Below are 16,465 nucleotides of genomic sequence, written 5' to 3'. Positions count from 1 at the left end.
ATTTAACTCAACAAATAACAAAAATTTCTCAATTTTTGTTTTCTTCTGCCCTGAGAGGGAAGATAGGAGAAACATCAAAATCAATTTTTTCTTCAACTTTATCATCATCATCATCATATTCTGCTAAGTCTCTAAATCAACCTTTTATTATTCATATAAATGCTGCAAAATCAAATATACAACTAGTTACACCAATATAAACAATGTTAAAAGAAATACAACTTAGATTAAATAAACTCATTATTAATGACATTAATCAAAATAAGAATCAAATTCAAACTTTAACAAAAAGAAAATCAGAAGTCAATAAAATAGAAGAACAAATCAAAATGTCTCTAGATCCGATAGTGAAACCCTCTCAACAATTAATGCAATTTCTAATAAATTTGTAAGTAGAAAAAGTTATTATTCATAACGTTTAATTAGAATAAAGAAATTATCTATTAACTGCTAGTTATGATGGTAGTAGTTTTTATGAATGAAATATAGATGGAATGAGTGAATATCAAACAATTAATTTACTTCATGAAATGATGATGATTACTAATGCTTATAGAATCAAGACTAGTAATTGTGATTTTCATGCTGCCGGTGCTTTAGTCATATGATTTACTGGCTTGCTTAAAGGCTAGTGGGATCATTATTTGAGTCAAAATGGTAGAGAATACATATTAAATGCAAAAAAAAGACAATAATAAAAAAATGAACATATGTCTAAACTTATGAAGAAAATGTTGTCAATACTTTAATATTTGTAATAACAAAACATTGATAGGAAATCTAGTCTATTTTCAAGAAATAACTTTTGAAATCCTTGATAATCTTAGATGTCTTAAACTTCCAGATTTTAAGTGGTATATGGATATGTTTTTAGTTAAAGTTATGTCAAGATCTGATTATGGAAGTTATTATTGAAAAAAAAAATTTTATATATGGTTTACCAACTTTATTTAGTGAAAATGTTAGACAAATAATAAGAAATATCCATAATGAAATAATTTATTATGAGTCATTAACATGTAGAGAACTAATTACTTTTTTTAATAATGAAGGTTTAATCCCAATATATCAAGATCCTCAAATAAATCAACTTTAAAAAGGAAAACACCAACATGTTATAAGTGTAGAAAAATAAGTCATACTAAAAAAGATTGTCAATTATAAAATAAGATCAATTCATTAAAAATAAGTGATAAACTAAAAAATTTAATGATAGGACTAATGATTAGTAAATAAAATGAAGATTCAAGTGAATATTACGAATAAAAAAAAATCAAATATTAATAACACAAGAAATATCTTGTGAAGAGTCAAGTCGGGATGAAGATGAATTAGATGATAAAAAAAATTGTAATGATATTTGTGTATGTTCTTATAAATCGATAAATTTGATTTCAAAAAATTTAAAAACTCTTTTAAATATTCTTATTCACAATTATGTGCCCGTTATAAATTCAATATAACTTCAATTTTGGTATATTAAAGTAAAACTCATTATATATCTTATTCAAGCTTCAAAAGATAAACTCGTTAGCTCTTTGTTCTTTAATGTAATATAGGTTATTTATTAACAAATTATGGTTCTTAAAGTCTTCCAGTTTCTTTTCTAATCCATAAGACTGTATTTAATTTTTCTAAGGATTTCCGTTGTTTTCTCTAGATTTCTCCTAAATAGTTTATATTATCTATATTTTTCTTCATGAGTTTGTTTTTATGTTATTGTAAGACTATGTTTGTTATTTTTAATTGCGGTTCTACCAAATATTTTAACTATTTTACCTCTTGTGTTTGCAGATGAGGGTTCGTGAATTTTCAATATTTTATAATCAGATGAACTAATATATAAATTATCAATATATTATTTTATATATACATATTTTTTTAATTAAGGTTTATGTAGCAAAAAGTTCGTCAAATGATTATTTTATAACTACTTCGTATTCACATAAATATTTAAGAGAGGTCAGGTTTTTAATATATTTAGTTAAATATTTTACGGTAGTCCTTAAAGTATACAATTTATCATAATTTTGACTAAATAAAAAGATCAAGTGAATATAATCAGACTTTTAATGAGGTAAGATAAAGTTCGGTACTCTAAAAAATTAATTTGAATCAAGAGTTACTTGTCTTGATTAATTTACTAACAATATATATAATAGCTCTTATACCAAACTTTTACAGAGTCAAAGCAAAGCTTTGGAAATTCAAGTTGAAAATCAAAGTGTAAAACCAAAGTTAGTGTGAACACATTTATTATATAATTTATTTAAAGCAAACATTTTCAACACAGGAATATATACCATGTGAAAGTATTTATTGCATAGTAAAGATGATTTTTTGAAAATTGGATATCTCAAATTTTTTTTTTTGAATAAGCTCAAAATTTTAAAACATCATTTCGTATCAAGGTAAAATCCCCCTTTTAACCAGACAAAGTTTCCCTAACACGCCAAATTTATGGTAAAACGAGTTATAGATCAAGGGTTAAGATTTAGAGTGCGTTTGACAATGATTCTAGAAAATGTTTTGGTATTTTTAACACTTGGAATTTTTTATTTTTCAACTATTAGAAATGTTAGAAACACTTATGAAAATCACTGTTAAACCTACTCTAAAAACTCTGGTTTTAAAATATGATTTTATACTAAAAACTTTTTCAATAACCCATATATATATATTTACTTATTTATTTATTTGACGAAAATATTATGTATATATGTATATTGCAGACATTTATTTAATAAATTTTCTATATTTTAAATGAAAATATAAGAATGTAAAACCATTTTGCCGAAGAGATTTTTATAAAAATATAACCAAAATTTTTATATATCTATCATAAAAATTAATATCATATTCTTGAATTATTAGTATATTATGTCATTTTATTTATTATTTACAAATTGTTTAAAGAAAATAATTTATCTCAAAATACTTTTGTTAATAATGAACATATATAGAAAACTTCTCAATATAATTTAAATTATTTAATTAAATATGGTAAAAACTAATTCATAAAAGTTTTGTACATTAAAATAATAAAATCAAATATTCGTAATTATTAAATACCTTTTGAAGTGCTAATTTTTTTTACCCTCCATATAAAAATTTTGTTCTTTTAAAAATTGTATTAAAACAATCAATCCATTAAAAATAACACAATTTCAAAAATATATTATAATCATTACTCTTTATTATAAATAATAATTAAAATTAATTTTTAAATATTAATTAATCCAATATCTAGAGTTACCAATATACACTTTGATTTAAATAATCTAGTTGAAATAATAATTAGATAAAAGTTGAAATTATTATAAGAAGCAAATGTATATATAAATTTAAGTTTTTATACAATAAATTTATTATTTAAAAAATAAAAAATAAAAATGACTATACACATATAATATAAAATATATATATTTATATTTATTTATTTATATTTTTATTCAACTTTTTAAGTTAAGTACATGTATCAAAAGTTGACATTAGCAATGGGTACCGCAGAATTTTCTAAATATTTAGTGACAAGGAAGACGCAATTCATGCATCGCTGCTCACCGAATACGTATATTATTAGAAGCTGTATTCGGTTACACCAATAAATGCCAGTTAAAATTCATTCACCATAAATTTTAAATTTATTTGAGTATTTCGTTGTATGGGTTTTAAAGGTAAATTATTATCTATAAATAGTATTAACTCTATACATGCATGTGTATTCATTTGAATTTGCCTCCGAAACTGCAGGGACAAAACAAATTAAATTTTAGTTAAAATATTATTTCAAATTAAATTAAGGCCATGGAGAAATAAATTTTATTCATGAAAATAATTATTAAAAATATAAAAAAATGCACAAAGATGAGGACGGGTTTCTCATGGTACTGGATCCATTGGTTTTGGAAAGTATTAAAAAAATAAAAAATGATTTCGATTTTATAATAAAAAATATAATTAAAATTTATATATATTTAAATTATTTAATCTTTATATAATAGAAGAAAAAATATATAAAAATAATTCATTAATTTTAAAATTATTATTATTTTTTCTTTTGCATTTTTTCTGGAATTTTCCTAAAAGCAAACATAGTGGGGGGTGACTTTGAAAAATGGAATCAAGTATTATTTTGCGTCATCTTGTTATATTTAAAATTCTCACTGAAATAATAATAAGAATTGATTTAAATAATCGGAGATTTCCACCCATTGCCTTCCTAAGAATGAATGACATTGAACCCATTGTTTAAAATAATAAATATTGGATCACACTCAGCCTCATGATTGCCTACACACACTCAGCCAACTCCATAGGGTCAACGATTCGAGAACTTCGTATTCGCTCTCTACTTCAAGTTACTATCCATCACAGCAGTTGTTCTTATTCTTATACTACTTTAAAAAATAAATAAAAAATGGTTAAATTCAAATACTAAGTGGTCGGTGATGTAGTTTTAAGTGTGCCACGTGGAAGAAATCCTGCCATCGTCAACTACCTCAGCAACGTGGGTTGTAATTGGGTGATGGCGCCACAAATCTCCATCGTCCTGAATTCCACACGAACATGTGAAGGGGGGCCACCACATGTGATCGAGGCTGGCCGATCTGGACACCACATTCCCACTCATGGAAATGCAACCCACAGAATCGCATCCCACAAGAGCTGCATGAACCGCAGTTGAATCGCCACGTCCAAGCCCCAAAGGCCAATTTCTTCATGCAGCTGCCTTTCGCTGCCACTACACTTGGGGCCTGTTTGGTTGATCCGAATCAGAGATCTGGCCATCCAAACACCGTAAAACGCTCCAGTGAGCTGTGAAATTGTTTTTTCGTTCTTATTTGGCCAGATCTCTTTATATTAAAAACTTTACCTTTTCATAATATTCCATACACTATCACCCCCATCAAGAAAATTTTATCAAATTCACAGATGGAAAATAGAATAGCGGTGGTTTCTAATTTTTATTTCCATTTCCTTGTTTATAATTTATTCAATAAAACACGAATAAAAAAATAATAAAGCTTAATTTAAAATGCTATATTTTTTATTTAACATATGATTATCACATTTTCAATATAATTGAATGTATTCATTTATTAACTAAATTTTATTAGATATTTTTATTCAATTTTAAGACAAAAAAAAAAAAATCAAAATTGTATGTGTCCAAAAAAATGGACCTGCTCTTAATAGTAGAATTTACGCTGAGTTTAACAATTTAGCGATACAATAAACGTATGACAATAATATAATCAATCAGCGTCTGCCACGTCAAATGTGTGTCCCACTTTTTTGTGGGGCTCTGAACTTTTCACTTAATTCCAATTGAATCCTGCCTCACACTGCACAAAATAAAAAATGTCCATGAGAGCAGTGAAAGGGAGAGGGAAGCGCCAATTTTGTAATTAGAAAACAATCCAAGGGCATCATGCAAACAAAGTTAAAAAACCCAATATTAAAATGACAGCGACGCAGAGAGGCAGCAGCCAAAAGAGCCATCCAAACAAGAGCGTCCTCTTAAAGGCCCCCCACCCTTGCGCTTGTGGCTTTCTCTCTCTATCTCTCTTACCTTTTTTCCTCTACAATCTCATCCTCACAGATTCATCATCCGCTTCTCGATCCACCACTGTAAGTCCCCAACCTCGCTATTCAAACCCTAATTTCTTCTCCGCATCTCTCGATCCTTCCCGCTTCTCCAAGATCCCCAATTTTTATTTGTTTATTTCTTATTTTATTTCTCACTTTATTTTTTCTGATTTTTTTTGGTAATCCGTGCATGTGTTGTTTGATTTCGATTCGCAGTCTGGTTCTGATTTTGTGTGTTTATTTATTGGAATGATTTGATGATTTTTGGTTCTAGACTTTTTGCTCTTCTTTGTGCGATTTGGTTTGGTTTGATTTGATTTGATCTGCGATGTTTTTGCGAGGATAGTTCCTCGATCTGCTTCTGAATTTTGCATTTTTTTCGTTTTTATGATCTGTGTGATGCGGAATGGTGATGCCGATAGAGGATAAGGGCTTTTAGGGTTGGATTTGTGATTTGTAAAACGAGGTCAAGTTGTGTCAGTGGAACACCTTGATAGGGTTTTTTGTCATTTTTTTTGGCAATTTGTTTATTTACTTATAATCTCCTTAATTCTTGGCACAATTTTAATTTAGCGATATTTAGGAATGGGAATGAGGAAGATGCAAAGTGGAAAATGGAATTACTATGAAATTTCCGTTGCATGTCAAGTAAATTAAACGCCGCTTCTCTTTTGGCTGTTTGATTACCTAGAAAGATGGGAAAAGAAACGGGTTGGACTTTTAAGATGTTAGGGTTTTAACCATTTGGGGCTCTATAAAATGAAACCCACCCTTTAGCTGTAGGTAATATGACCTTTATTGCTTGGCATATGATATAGGTGCGCTTTTCATTTCTTGGTTGACAAAGAAAGTTAAACCCTAAAGATTTACTGTTGTCTTTTTAGCTCTTTTAGTCATTTTGGTATCCAAACCGAACATCTGGGTCTAGTGGAATTGAGAATCTGTATGTTTTACTCCTCTTGGTGGTGGGTGTATTGGTTAAACTAATGCTGGTACTGGATAATGGTTTGTTTCTTTTGTGATGGGCGTATACTTTAATTCCTTGTTAATATTTTATTTTGTGTTCTCTTGTCCATTGATCAGGACAACCATGAGTGATGAAGGAGAAAAGACTTGCCCTCTCTGTGCTGAAGAGATGGATTTGACTGACCAGCAATTGAAGCCGTGCAAATGTGGTTATGAGGTTTGAAACACTTGTCTTTATTTACACTTTTGCTTTATGTGGAAATGGTTCTTTGTTACTTTCTTTGAGTGTAAATGGTTCTTTTTGGCTATGGGTCTAAAGCTCCCATAGCATTTGTTTAGTTTAGGAAGAAGATGCAGAAGAACAATTAGAAGGAAGGTGCAATAGCAGGATGTAACACTCATCTTTCCCATGTTTTTATCATCAAACCTACCCATTGCTGCTGCTGCTTCAGTTCTCATTTCCTTTTGTTGTTGTTTCCCCTTCATTTCCCTTCTTTTTAGTGAATGATGATAGATACAGGGAAAGAATTGAGAAGGATACTGAATCCTAATATGTAATCCATTCTTCATCATTTATGAGCTTATTGGACAATTTTTATGATGCTTAATGAGGATATGACAAAGAAAACCGCCTAGAGATTGTCATTTTTTGTTCAAGAGAGGTTCATAAAGACCATTTTGATGATAAATGTTAATAGAATCAGGTTCTTTTTGGTTGTGAAAAGAATACAACTTTGGTAAATAATTTGTATATACGACTTGTTAGATCCCATAGTTTCCTTTCCTGCTAGGTTCTTCAAATTTTGTTGGTAGACACCTTCCCTTCGTGATGCATGCTGATTACTAATCCTTTCCACGAAGCAGTTTTGTTAAATGGAAATGGTTAATATTATTCTGGGTTTGAGTTGATTGGATTGAGGTGTTAGTCTACTTTAGCTCTTTGGCATTTATATATATAGGAGATTTTCAAGTCATAAAATGCCTTTTGTCAAGATTGCCACAAGTTCTGTATAATTTAGTACCTGTGGAACCTTGGAGGAGTGAATCAAAATGATGCTCCCCTACCAGATGTTTTCGACTTTTTCTTAATCACATTGTATTGCTTCAAAGCTATGTTCATTTGGATTGATTTGGTCTTATGCCTAGCATTCCCTTCCTTCAGCTACACACCATATTGAACCATTTGTATCTGATTTCATCCCTTATTCATCAACTGGAAAGCCTTAAAATTGTTTCTACTCCATTTGTAATTCTGCTCGTGTGTCTTTACAGATATGTGTTTGGTGCTGGCATCACATAATGAACATGGCTGAGAAGGATGAAACAGAGGGTCGGTGCCCTGCATGCCGTGTCCCTTATAACAAAGAAAAGATTGTAGGGATGGCAGCAGACTGCAAGAGGTTGGCATTGTGTGGTTCTTACATTTTATCTGCCATGAAGGCCACTTGTTTGATGGCTGTAGTTGTCATTTACTTTTACACCACAGGTTGGTGGCAGAAATCAATTTGGAGAGAAAAATGAAATCACAGAAGGCAAAAACTAAATTATCTGAAGGAAGGAAGCAACTTGGCAGTGTGCGAGTGATTCAACGCAACCTTGTCTACATTGTTGGATTGCCACTTAATCTGGCAGATGAAGATGTATGTAGTTTTCCTTCTTTCTCTCTCTCTCTCTCTCTCAATGTATGTGGTATCTAATCATGGTTTTATTTCTATAAGTAGCTTCTCCAGCGCAAAGAATATTTTGGCTTGTATGGGAAGGTTCTAAAGGTGTCCATGTCTCGGACAGCAGCTGGTGTCATTCAACAGTTTCCTAACAATACTTGTAGTGTGTAAGTTCAGATTTATCAAAATGGCTTTATCTCTTCATTGGATAATGTAAAATATAATGCATTTTTTTAAAACTGATATTCTTAGGGTGTTGATTGTTTTACAAATCCTTCACTCAAATATTTTGGTTGAGTTAAATTTCCTTAGCTACTACTTTTTGTTTGTGAAGTTAAATTTCCTACCTTATTTCTGGTGCTTAAGGAATAAATTAATTGTTTTATTTGTTTAATGTTATATCAATTCCTTTTGATGTTATCTAATAACCTTTCACACATGCTTTATTGGAGTTGGATTTTAATCATGTGGCTAATCTATTGGCTTGCTTTAAGTTCTGCATTTGTTTATCAATTAAGAATATGGTGTTTTCAATTTATTTCGTTGCATTTAGATATATTACTTACTCAAAAGAGGAGGAAGCAGTTCGATGTATTCAAACTGTACATGGATTTGTTTTGGATGGTAGACCTTTGAGGTAAACACACATTTTCATTCATGAAACTTATTCAATGATTGCATGAATATCTGCATCATTAGTATCATCTTATTAAATTCTATTGCTTATGTAAATTATTTTGATATATTTTATGGATTTTGCAGGGCATGCTTTGGAACTACAAAGTATTGTCATCAATGGCTAAGAAATGTGGTAAGAACTGTGAATATCTCATTACTTGGTTTATTGCCTTTTTATGAATCACTCTTGTGTGGTTGCTTCAAACGAATTTATTTTATTGTAATTGATTTTGCACTTCTTTTGGTCTAGCCTTGCAACAATCCAGATTGTCTGTATTTGCATGAGATTGGTTCACAAGAGGATAGTTTCACTAAAGATGAAATAATTTCGTCGTATACCAGGTGTGTCCACCTTATTTGTCTTGTAATGATTATGGATGTCTGTTGTTGCTTTCTTTTGTTTTTGGTGCGAAATAAATATAAAATTTCATATCCTCTTATAATTGCATATTTTCAGCATTTTGAGGAATGACTCTTAAATGCGTAGTGTTGAACTGTTTCTTGTACAGCTTATGTGATGTGCACAAGAGTTCATGAAATGCTTATCATATGTTACAAAAACACTGATTTCTTCTTTCAGATAGGGGATTGATCATGGTCCTTGTATATCTTAATGGTTTTTCTTTGAGAGTTAAGTGCAGTAATATCTTGAAATTTTGTGAGGTGCCTTTTTTTATTGGGTTAAATATAGAATAGAAGATATTGAAGTTGATACGGTTATGTGGACATATGAGATTAATGATGAGGTAATTGAAAATATTAGCTGCACTCCCTACTGCTCTATGAAGGCCTTGTCCCCAATGCTTATTAACATAATAAAAACACCAGATCTATATGGGAATGAAAAATAGCACTAGTATGATGGTGAGTGGTTAGCATGGGTTTCTAACTGCCACAGAGACAAGTTAGTGATTATGATCACTTGAAATCTAAACCTCGTTTTTTTCTCCCTTGGCTTCAAACCTTAGTTTGTGATTATGATAATTGCTATAGCTGAATTAAAATGCTAATTTTTAAACATAAGCAAATTAAGATGTTTATTAAGAATAATACTTTTCAATTAGAACTTTTTACTAAAGAACTGCTTCAAGTGCAGCTGAATTATTAAATTTCAAATTTTGAGTTAGTTTTGGCATGCTTTCTTGTCCATTTTTCTGCCTGAATGTTGCATGGCAGCTTGATTGGATGATCGATTAACTAATTTATGGTCCTAAAGAAATAGGGTTCAACAAATTACTGGTGCTACAAATAACCTGCAACGGCGTTCAGGGAATATGTTGCCACCCCCAGCAGATGAGTATTGCAACAACAGCTCTGCTTCTATGGGGAAACCTATTACCAAAAATGCTTCAAATGTAAGGCTTTTGGTTTCAAGTTTCCACTTTTTCCCTACTGAGTATTATCTCTTCCATTTGTATTTTTATGCTTTGTCTGTTTTTAAATGCTATATTTTGTTATTCTAGATTAAAATCCATTGAACGTAAACTTCTGGTGTACAAGTACTCTTCCCCTGGTTCCCAAGCCTTTTAAGAGCATATTAATGCGATATATGGCTTGCGACTAGAGTTTGAGTGGTGGGATATTTATTGGGATGCAGTTTTTTGGCATTCGTTCTAATTGTAATTTGGTTGGATCCGTCTGCAGAATTCAGTGAGCATTGCTAAAGGTTCTCCTCCAAATAGTAGTTCTGGCAGATCTAATGCTCTTCCTGCTGCGGCCTCTTGGTATATTATCTGCATTTATCATCTCATTTTCTTATATTAGTTCCAGTCATAAAATTTTGAATGTATGTTCCAGGGGCATGCGCTCTTCAAATTCCCAGACAATGGCTTCAAGTCTGTCATGTGGAAATGGACCTTTCAAGCAGAAACCTGATTCATTTAGTGGTTCTGTGGCTTTCTCATCAGCAGTTACTAGCACAACACTGCCTCTTACAACCCAGGCTGTTGCATTGCACAGCGAAGTAGGGAAGAAGCCAACATTGAATGAAGAAAATCGCTTAATAAATCCTAAAGGTAAATTAGAGTCCCTGGAATCAATGAAACAGCATATTAGCATGGATACATCAGAGGGACTGATTACACCAGATGAAGCTCCTGCCTCTTTGCCTTTGGGTGGCCAGTTATCTTGTCCACCAACATCTAAGGATAATGACCGAGGCATTAGTCTATCTCCCAAAGTCACAAATTCTTCTGACTTCACTAGACAGCCTAATTGCTCTGGTTCAGAAAGAGAAGGCAATGTTCCTACCAATGGAAATTTGCATAATTTATTGTCTGATATGTCATCAATGAGCATTGATAGACAACTCAAGAGTGAGCATCCTGGTGTTCTCAGATCTAATTGTTCACTCTCCGATAACGGCTTGACTCAAACCCCTGGAAGTCAAGGTCTACAGCAATATAATGCTGAGCAATTTAAAGAATCTTTAACTTCACCTGTATCCAGGAAAGTTTCAACGACCATTAATGGTGTGTGTGTTCCAGATGAACAAAATGATTGGAGATCAGACTCACAGACTCAAGTTGTGCCAAATATGTGTTCTGAAATGGAAGATGATTTACTGTCCTTTGATAATCAAAGGCTGAAGGATTCAGAAGTTGTTAGTGGGGCAACTTATTTGCCTAATTCATCACATCTGCTTCATCATTCAAATGATTTAAGGGGTAAATCTTCTCAACATAATGATATCCACAATGGTGTCAGTTTTAATGCAGACCCTATATTTGTAGGCAGGAAATTTAGTGAAGGTTCGCTTACCCATGCACCAGGTGCTTCAGTGATATCTAATGGATTCCCTGAGAAGAGAGTGGGCAATTCTGCTGGTTTGGATAGGGCCAATGCAAGTACTACCATGGATGTGGGAGAGAACAACATAATCTCAAATATATTATCATTGGACTTTGATGCATGGGATGACTCAATAACTTCACCTCAGAATTTGGCTCAATTGTTGGGTGAAAATGATAAACAGCATAGTTCTCTCAAAACATCAGGCTCCTGGAAAGTACAAAACAGCAATCAATCCAGGTTCTCTTTTGCAAGACAGGAGGAATCTAAAAATCAAGTATTTGATATCGAACCATCTTTCAGTAACATGGGGCAAGTGCCAAGGAATTGTTCTTTCAACCAGAATTTTGTTGAAAGCAGGGATCCATTTTTGGATAAACTTGGGAATGGTAGTCTTTTCTCTTCCAATATTTTTGGGGAATCTGACAATTTTGCTCCTGGCCATTCTGTTATCTCATCCAATAAAATATCTGGTGAGCCTTAATTGCATTTTTCGGAACTGAAAATTCTCTCTTTTGTTCGTTCTCTTTTCCTGGATATTTTTTAAATGATTATTGGCTGACACTTTAGGTTCCTAATAATCTGTTTTATTTTATATGGCTTTCTTTGTTCTTAATATATTTTGTTGATGTCCGCTATTAGATGTGTGTGCAGTTCATCTTCATTTCTGATTTGGTACATTGGATATTGATGGAGTGTTATCTTGCGTTTAGTGGAGTGGAGTGGATGCTGGAAAATGCCTCCTTTGTTTGTGATTTTAGTTAATTATGGAGTTGCTGATCTTTTATATTTGATTTTTGTGTTGTCTATGCCTTTTAGTGACACATTCGTAGTCATTTGAGAATTCTTACACAGCTCCACTGTATGTTTGGATCCTTTTAGTGTGGACTGCTTTGCACCTGGATTCTGTTTTATGAGATGTCCCTACCATGTATATCTCTATATGCTAGCAGTTGCTGGTTATAACAAATATGTATCTCTATGTGTTTAAACTGAAATTAGGTTGGTCAGGTAGTTGGTCATGGGTGATAACAATAAAACACTTTTTTTACTGCATGAACTCTAAATCATATATTAGTTTCCATAAAAATTTGATTTATTAAAACCAGTGATGTGGTTGAGTGCCCTATGTTGAAGACTGGTTTTTAGTCAAAATGTTTCAACATGTGGCAATTTACAAAATTTTTGCATGTTTGTATTGTACTTCAAGTTGTGTGGCATATCTACTGTTTTTAGGTTCTTTGGTAGTTACAAATGTTATAGGGGATGCTCTCAAGGGAGATAGAGAGATATTTAGGAAGGGGACTAGTCTCAAGATAGAATGCAACTCACAGCCCTTATGATGTCACCTCTCCCTCTCCTTTGGTGGTATTTTCGAAAGTATGAGATTATCATTAAGTTGAAATGTTTCTGATTTCACTTCTTCTCTCCTCCTTTACACACATAGACAACATGGTATTTGATCTGGTTTTCAGATATAATTAAACCCTGTTTCTGAGTTTTTGGTGCATATTCATTATTCTGACTTCCTTTCCAATGTTTTTAAACAGCTTCCAGAGCTCAAATTTCAGCGCCACCTGGATTCACTGTCCCCAGCAGAGCACCACCCCCAGGTTTTTCTTCTCATGAAAGGACAGAGCAGGCCTTTGATGCAATATCTGGTTGGTTATTGTTTAAATATATATATATTTTTAACAAGGTCTTTGGATTATCTTGCTTTGACTTTATCTTGCTTTTGTTATGTCATTTTCTAGGGAACCATTTACTTGACACATCCTCCTTGTTGAGAAACCCATATCAGACTCCAAGTGGAAATATTGCTAGTGCAGGAGATATTGAATTTATAGATCCTGCCATTTTGGCTGTTGGCAAAGGGAGGCTTCCGGGTGGACTTAACAATCCAGCCTTAGATATGAGATCTAATTTCCATCCACAACTAAGTGCTTTTGAAAATGAGGCAAGACTTCAATTATTGATGCAAAGATCTCTCTCTCCACACCAAAATCTAAGATTTGCTGACATTGGGGAAGGTTTCTCTCCTCTTGGTGATGCTTATGGCATACCTTCAAGGCTTATGGAGCAATCACAAGCCAGCAATATATCCCCATTCGCTCAGCTGTCGCTTCAGCAGTCTAGAAATGCAATAATGTCAAATGGCCACTGGGATGGATGGAATGAAATCCAGAGTGGAAATGACCTGAATATGGCGGAGCTTCTCAGAAATGAAAGGCTGGGATATAACAAGTTCTATACTGGTTATGAGGATTCAAAGTTCAGGATGCCCACTTCTGGCGATCTGTATAACAGAACATTTGGGATATAATTCGTATGGAAGTGTTTCTTACGCTTGCTTGTCAATGGATGTAAACAGGGAACCAAAAATGACTGGATCTTCAACAGCAGTGGAAGATAGGATGGATTTGACTCTTAACTGGTCTCATCATCGGGCAGCTTGATGAAGGATCAAACTCCCTGAAATATGGGTTTTTGGAAACTTGCGGGTAAGGATAAACCTTTTGTCTATATTTATAATGGAAGCAATTTTTGGCTGAAGGTGTGATCCCCAGGGTACCATATATTAGTGAGGAAAGGGATGGATTTCTACAAGGTGGCTGGTCTTTCCTACACCTGGTGTTCACAAGTTTCACATTCCTTTATCACGGAATGGAGTTTCAGATCACCATTATTATATTATGAGCATAATTCTTTAATTTATTTTGTTTTCAGGTGAAGTGTAAAACCAAGATCTATATTTGATGTGAAGGTTGTAAAGCGTGCTGTACCTGATCGAATACTAACAGGTTGATCCTCCCCTTTGTTTTTGAGTGTTTGCTCAGTTTTAGAAAAAAGAGTATAATTGGATTCTACTCGCTCAACTAAAGAGATGAGATTCTGAAACAACTTTTTCTTTTTGATTTTCTTGTTACTTTTTCTTCTTTTTAATATTTTCTTCTGTCTATAATTACATGGATTCAAAAGGTAGATTGAAAAGCAGATCAATTGGGTTTGTTATAAAGCACTAGGTTGATGAATATATTTAAATAGTTGATTGAAAATTTTCAGAATAGATGAAGTTTTTATGCCCTTTGTATTTCTTAATGGGCCTGGATTTTAGGGAATGAAACAGAGTTTGGGTTGTGGCTGAAGCAAGATTCCTTCTTCTCTCCGGTGCTGATAATCGGAGTAGTAAGAGCCCTAGTTATATGGCTCATTCTATACTTTGTGTAACATAGTGACAAATTGCTAGATAAAAAGGGATGCAGGCTATAATGTAATCTAAGTGATTAACAAAAGCAGCAGGCATCTTGTAGATTAGGTCGATGGTGTGTGGCTTGGATGATTGTACAGGTTCTTCCCTGGTCCTAGTCGGTAAACAAAAACCTGATGCTATTGTTTTTCGGTTGCTACTTTTAATTGGTAGAATGTATATGTTTTGGGATTCTCAACATGTGGAAATGTTGATTTGATTGTCAAGGATGAGGATGACTGTTCCGGGTTATATTTAAGAGATGAGAGATGTTAAATACATCCATCTTCTCTCTTTTTACATCCACCTTATTTGGAAAAACAGAATGAGATGGCTGTCAAAAGAGAAAATGTGGATGCATATAACATTTCTCTTTAGAAATCACTTGATTATTTCTTAAGTTACAGAAGTGTACAGGAATCGGCTGTATTTACAAGTTGGGTTGTCAAAGTTCTTGGAGATTTTGGAATCAAAACATGCATGGGTGTCACATCTTTTAGGAAAGCCATTACCCAAAATCAATTTTTCATTCCTTTTCTGAAAACTAAAAATAAACATTGCTGATAATGTTGAGAATGGGATCAGGGTATATTGATGCTGTATCTTCTTTTATGGAATTTTGTTTTTATGCACATTCACCTTTTTACGATCTATTATATGTTTGAATATGATCAATATTGAATATATTGGAAATTTTCAGGCTTAGAAGAAATATATGAAAATTTGAAAATAAAAATGATCAAAATTCATGGAAATATTAACAAAAAAAAATCAAATGATAAAACCAATTAATATTGAAGATATTTTTTAAGTAAATGATGTATTTTTTATAAAACATTTGATGATTGAAGTTTAAAAGGTGAGTAATGGAAATAAATAAATAAATTTCATTAAATTGCATTATTTGAAAACATATTACACTATATTTAAAAAAAAAAAAAGTAAAACAAAGAACTTTAAATTAATTCAAATTACTCAATTTTTCATTAATCAATTTTAATTAATGTGATTTTGTCATAAAATTATCTTTGCGCTTTTTTTTTTTCAATCCATTTATTATATAAAATGTTAAAATATATCAATAAAATTATTAATTTGATTGAAACATTTTTATTACATTTGAAGAAAATTTAAATTATTTAAAACTTTTTAAATGAGATTTTTTATAAGATATTTTATTTGAAAATTCAGCAAAGTCTAAAAAATTTATTTGACAAATTTTCGTTTTTATTCTATTTAAATCATCAAGATTATTAAACTTGGTATTTATAAGATATTGGCCATGATTCAACAATTTTAAAAATAGCTTTAGGAGAAATAAGAATAAAAATAGTTTTAATTATTTTTAAAAATATTAAATAAGAATAATAAAAAAGAGGTTGATATCCTCATTCCTATATAATCCCTTTGTATGAAGAGCTAATATATACTTAATTCTTCTACTCTATCACCACCCTACCATTGGCTGTTGTTCATTTGATCACATCATCTTGTCTATTGTTTCATTTGGCCAGATCATTGGCTCTCA

General features: G+C 31.9%; 1 protein-coding gene across 3 annotated transcripts; it reads left to right on the top strand.

The window, feature by feature from the left end:
• Positions 1 to 5,500: 5,500 nt before the first annotated feature.
• LOC117915955 (general negative regulator of transcription subunit 4-like) lies at positions 5,501 to 14,770 on the top strand. 3 transcript variants are annotated; one of them, XM_034831727.1, is made up of 15 exons: positions 5,501 to 5,634; positions 6,676 to 6,775; positions 7,831 to 7,958; positions 8,045 to 8,198; positions 8,280 to 8,389; positions 8,776 to 8,859; positions 8,985 to 9,033; positions 9,151 to 9,242; positions 10,117 to 10,255; positions 10,545 to 10,624; positions 10,698 to 11,566; positions 11,672 to 12,163; positions 13,241 to 13,351; positions 13,445 to 14,191; positions 14,418 to 14,770. In XM_034831727.1, exons 2-14 carry the CDS (start codon positions 6,683 to 6,685, stop codon positions 14,011 to 14,013), a joined length of 2,970 nt encoding a protein of 989 aa, XP_034687618.1. In that variant the 5' UTR covers positions 5,501 to 5,634; positions 6,676 to 6,682; the 3' UTR covers positions 14,014 to 14,191; positions 14,418 to 14,770. The 3 variants fall into 3 exon arrangements, with proteins under 3 accessions (XP_034687618.1, XP_034687617.1, XP_034687616.1); XM_034831726.1 differs by having other exon boundaries at positions 5,502 to 5,634; positions 10,123 to 10,255; positions 10,698 to 12,163; XM_034831725.1 differs by having other exon boundaries at positions 5,502 to 5,634; positions 10,698 to 12,163.
• The last annotated feature ends 1,695 nt before the right edge of the window (positions 14,771 to 16,465 follow it).

This window comes from Vitis riparia, chromosome 6 (genome assembly GCF_004353265.1).
Source record: "Vitis riparia cultivar Riparia Gloire de Montpellier isolate 1030 chromosome 6, EGFV_Vit.rip_1.0, whole genome shotgun sequence".
NCBI lineage: Eukaryota > Viridiplantae > Streptophyta > Magnoliopsida > Vitales > Vitaceae > Vitis > Vitis riparia.
The sequence above is the reverse complement of the archived record's forward strand: the minus strand, read 5'-3'. Positions and strand labels throughout refer to the sequence as shown.

Coding starts and splice junctions, on each gene's coding strand:
- LOC117915955 (XM_034831725.1), top strand. CDS start 6,683: ATGAGTGATGAAGGAGAAAAGACTTGCCCTCTCTGTGCTGAAGAGATG. Junction 9,034..9,150: donor ATCAATGGCTAAGAAATGTG/GTAAGAACTGTG, acceptor CTTTTGGTCTAG/CCTTGCAACAATCCAGATTG. Junction 10,256..10,544: donor TTACCAAAAATGCTTCAAAT/GTAAGGCTTTTG, acceptor ATCCGTCTGCAG/AATTCAGTGAGCATTGCTAA.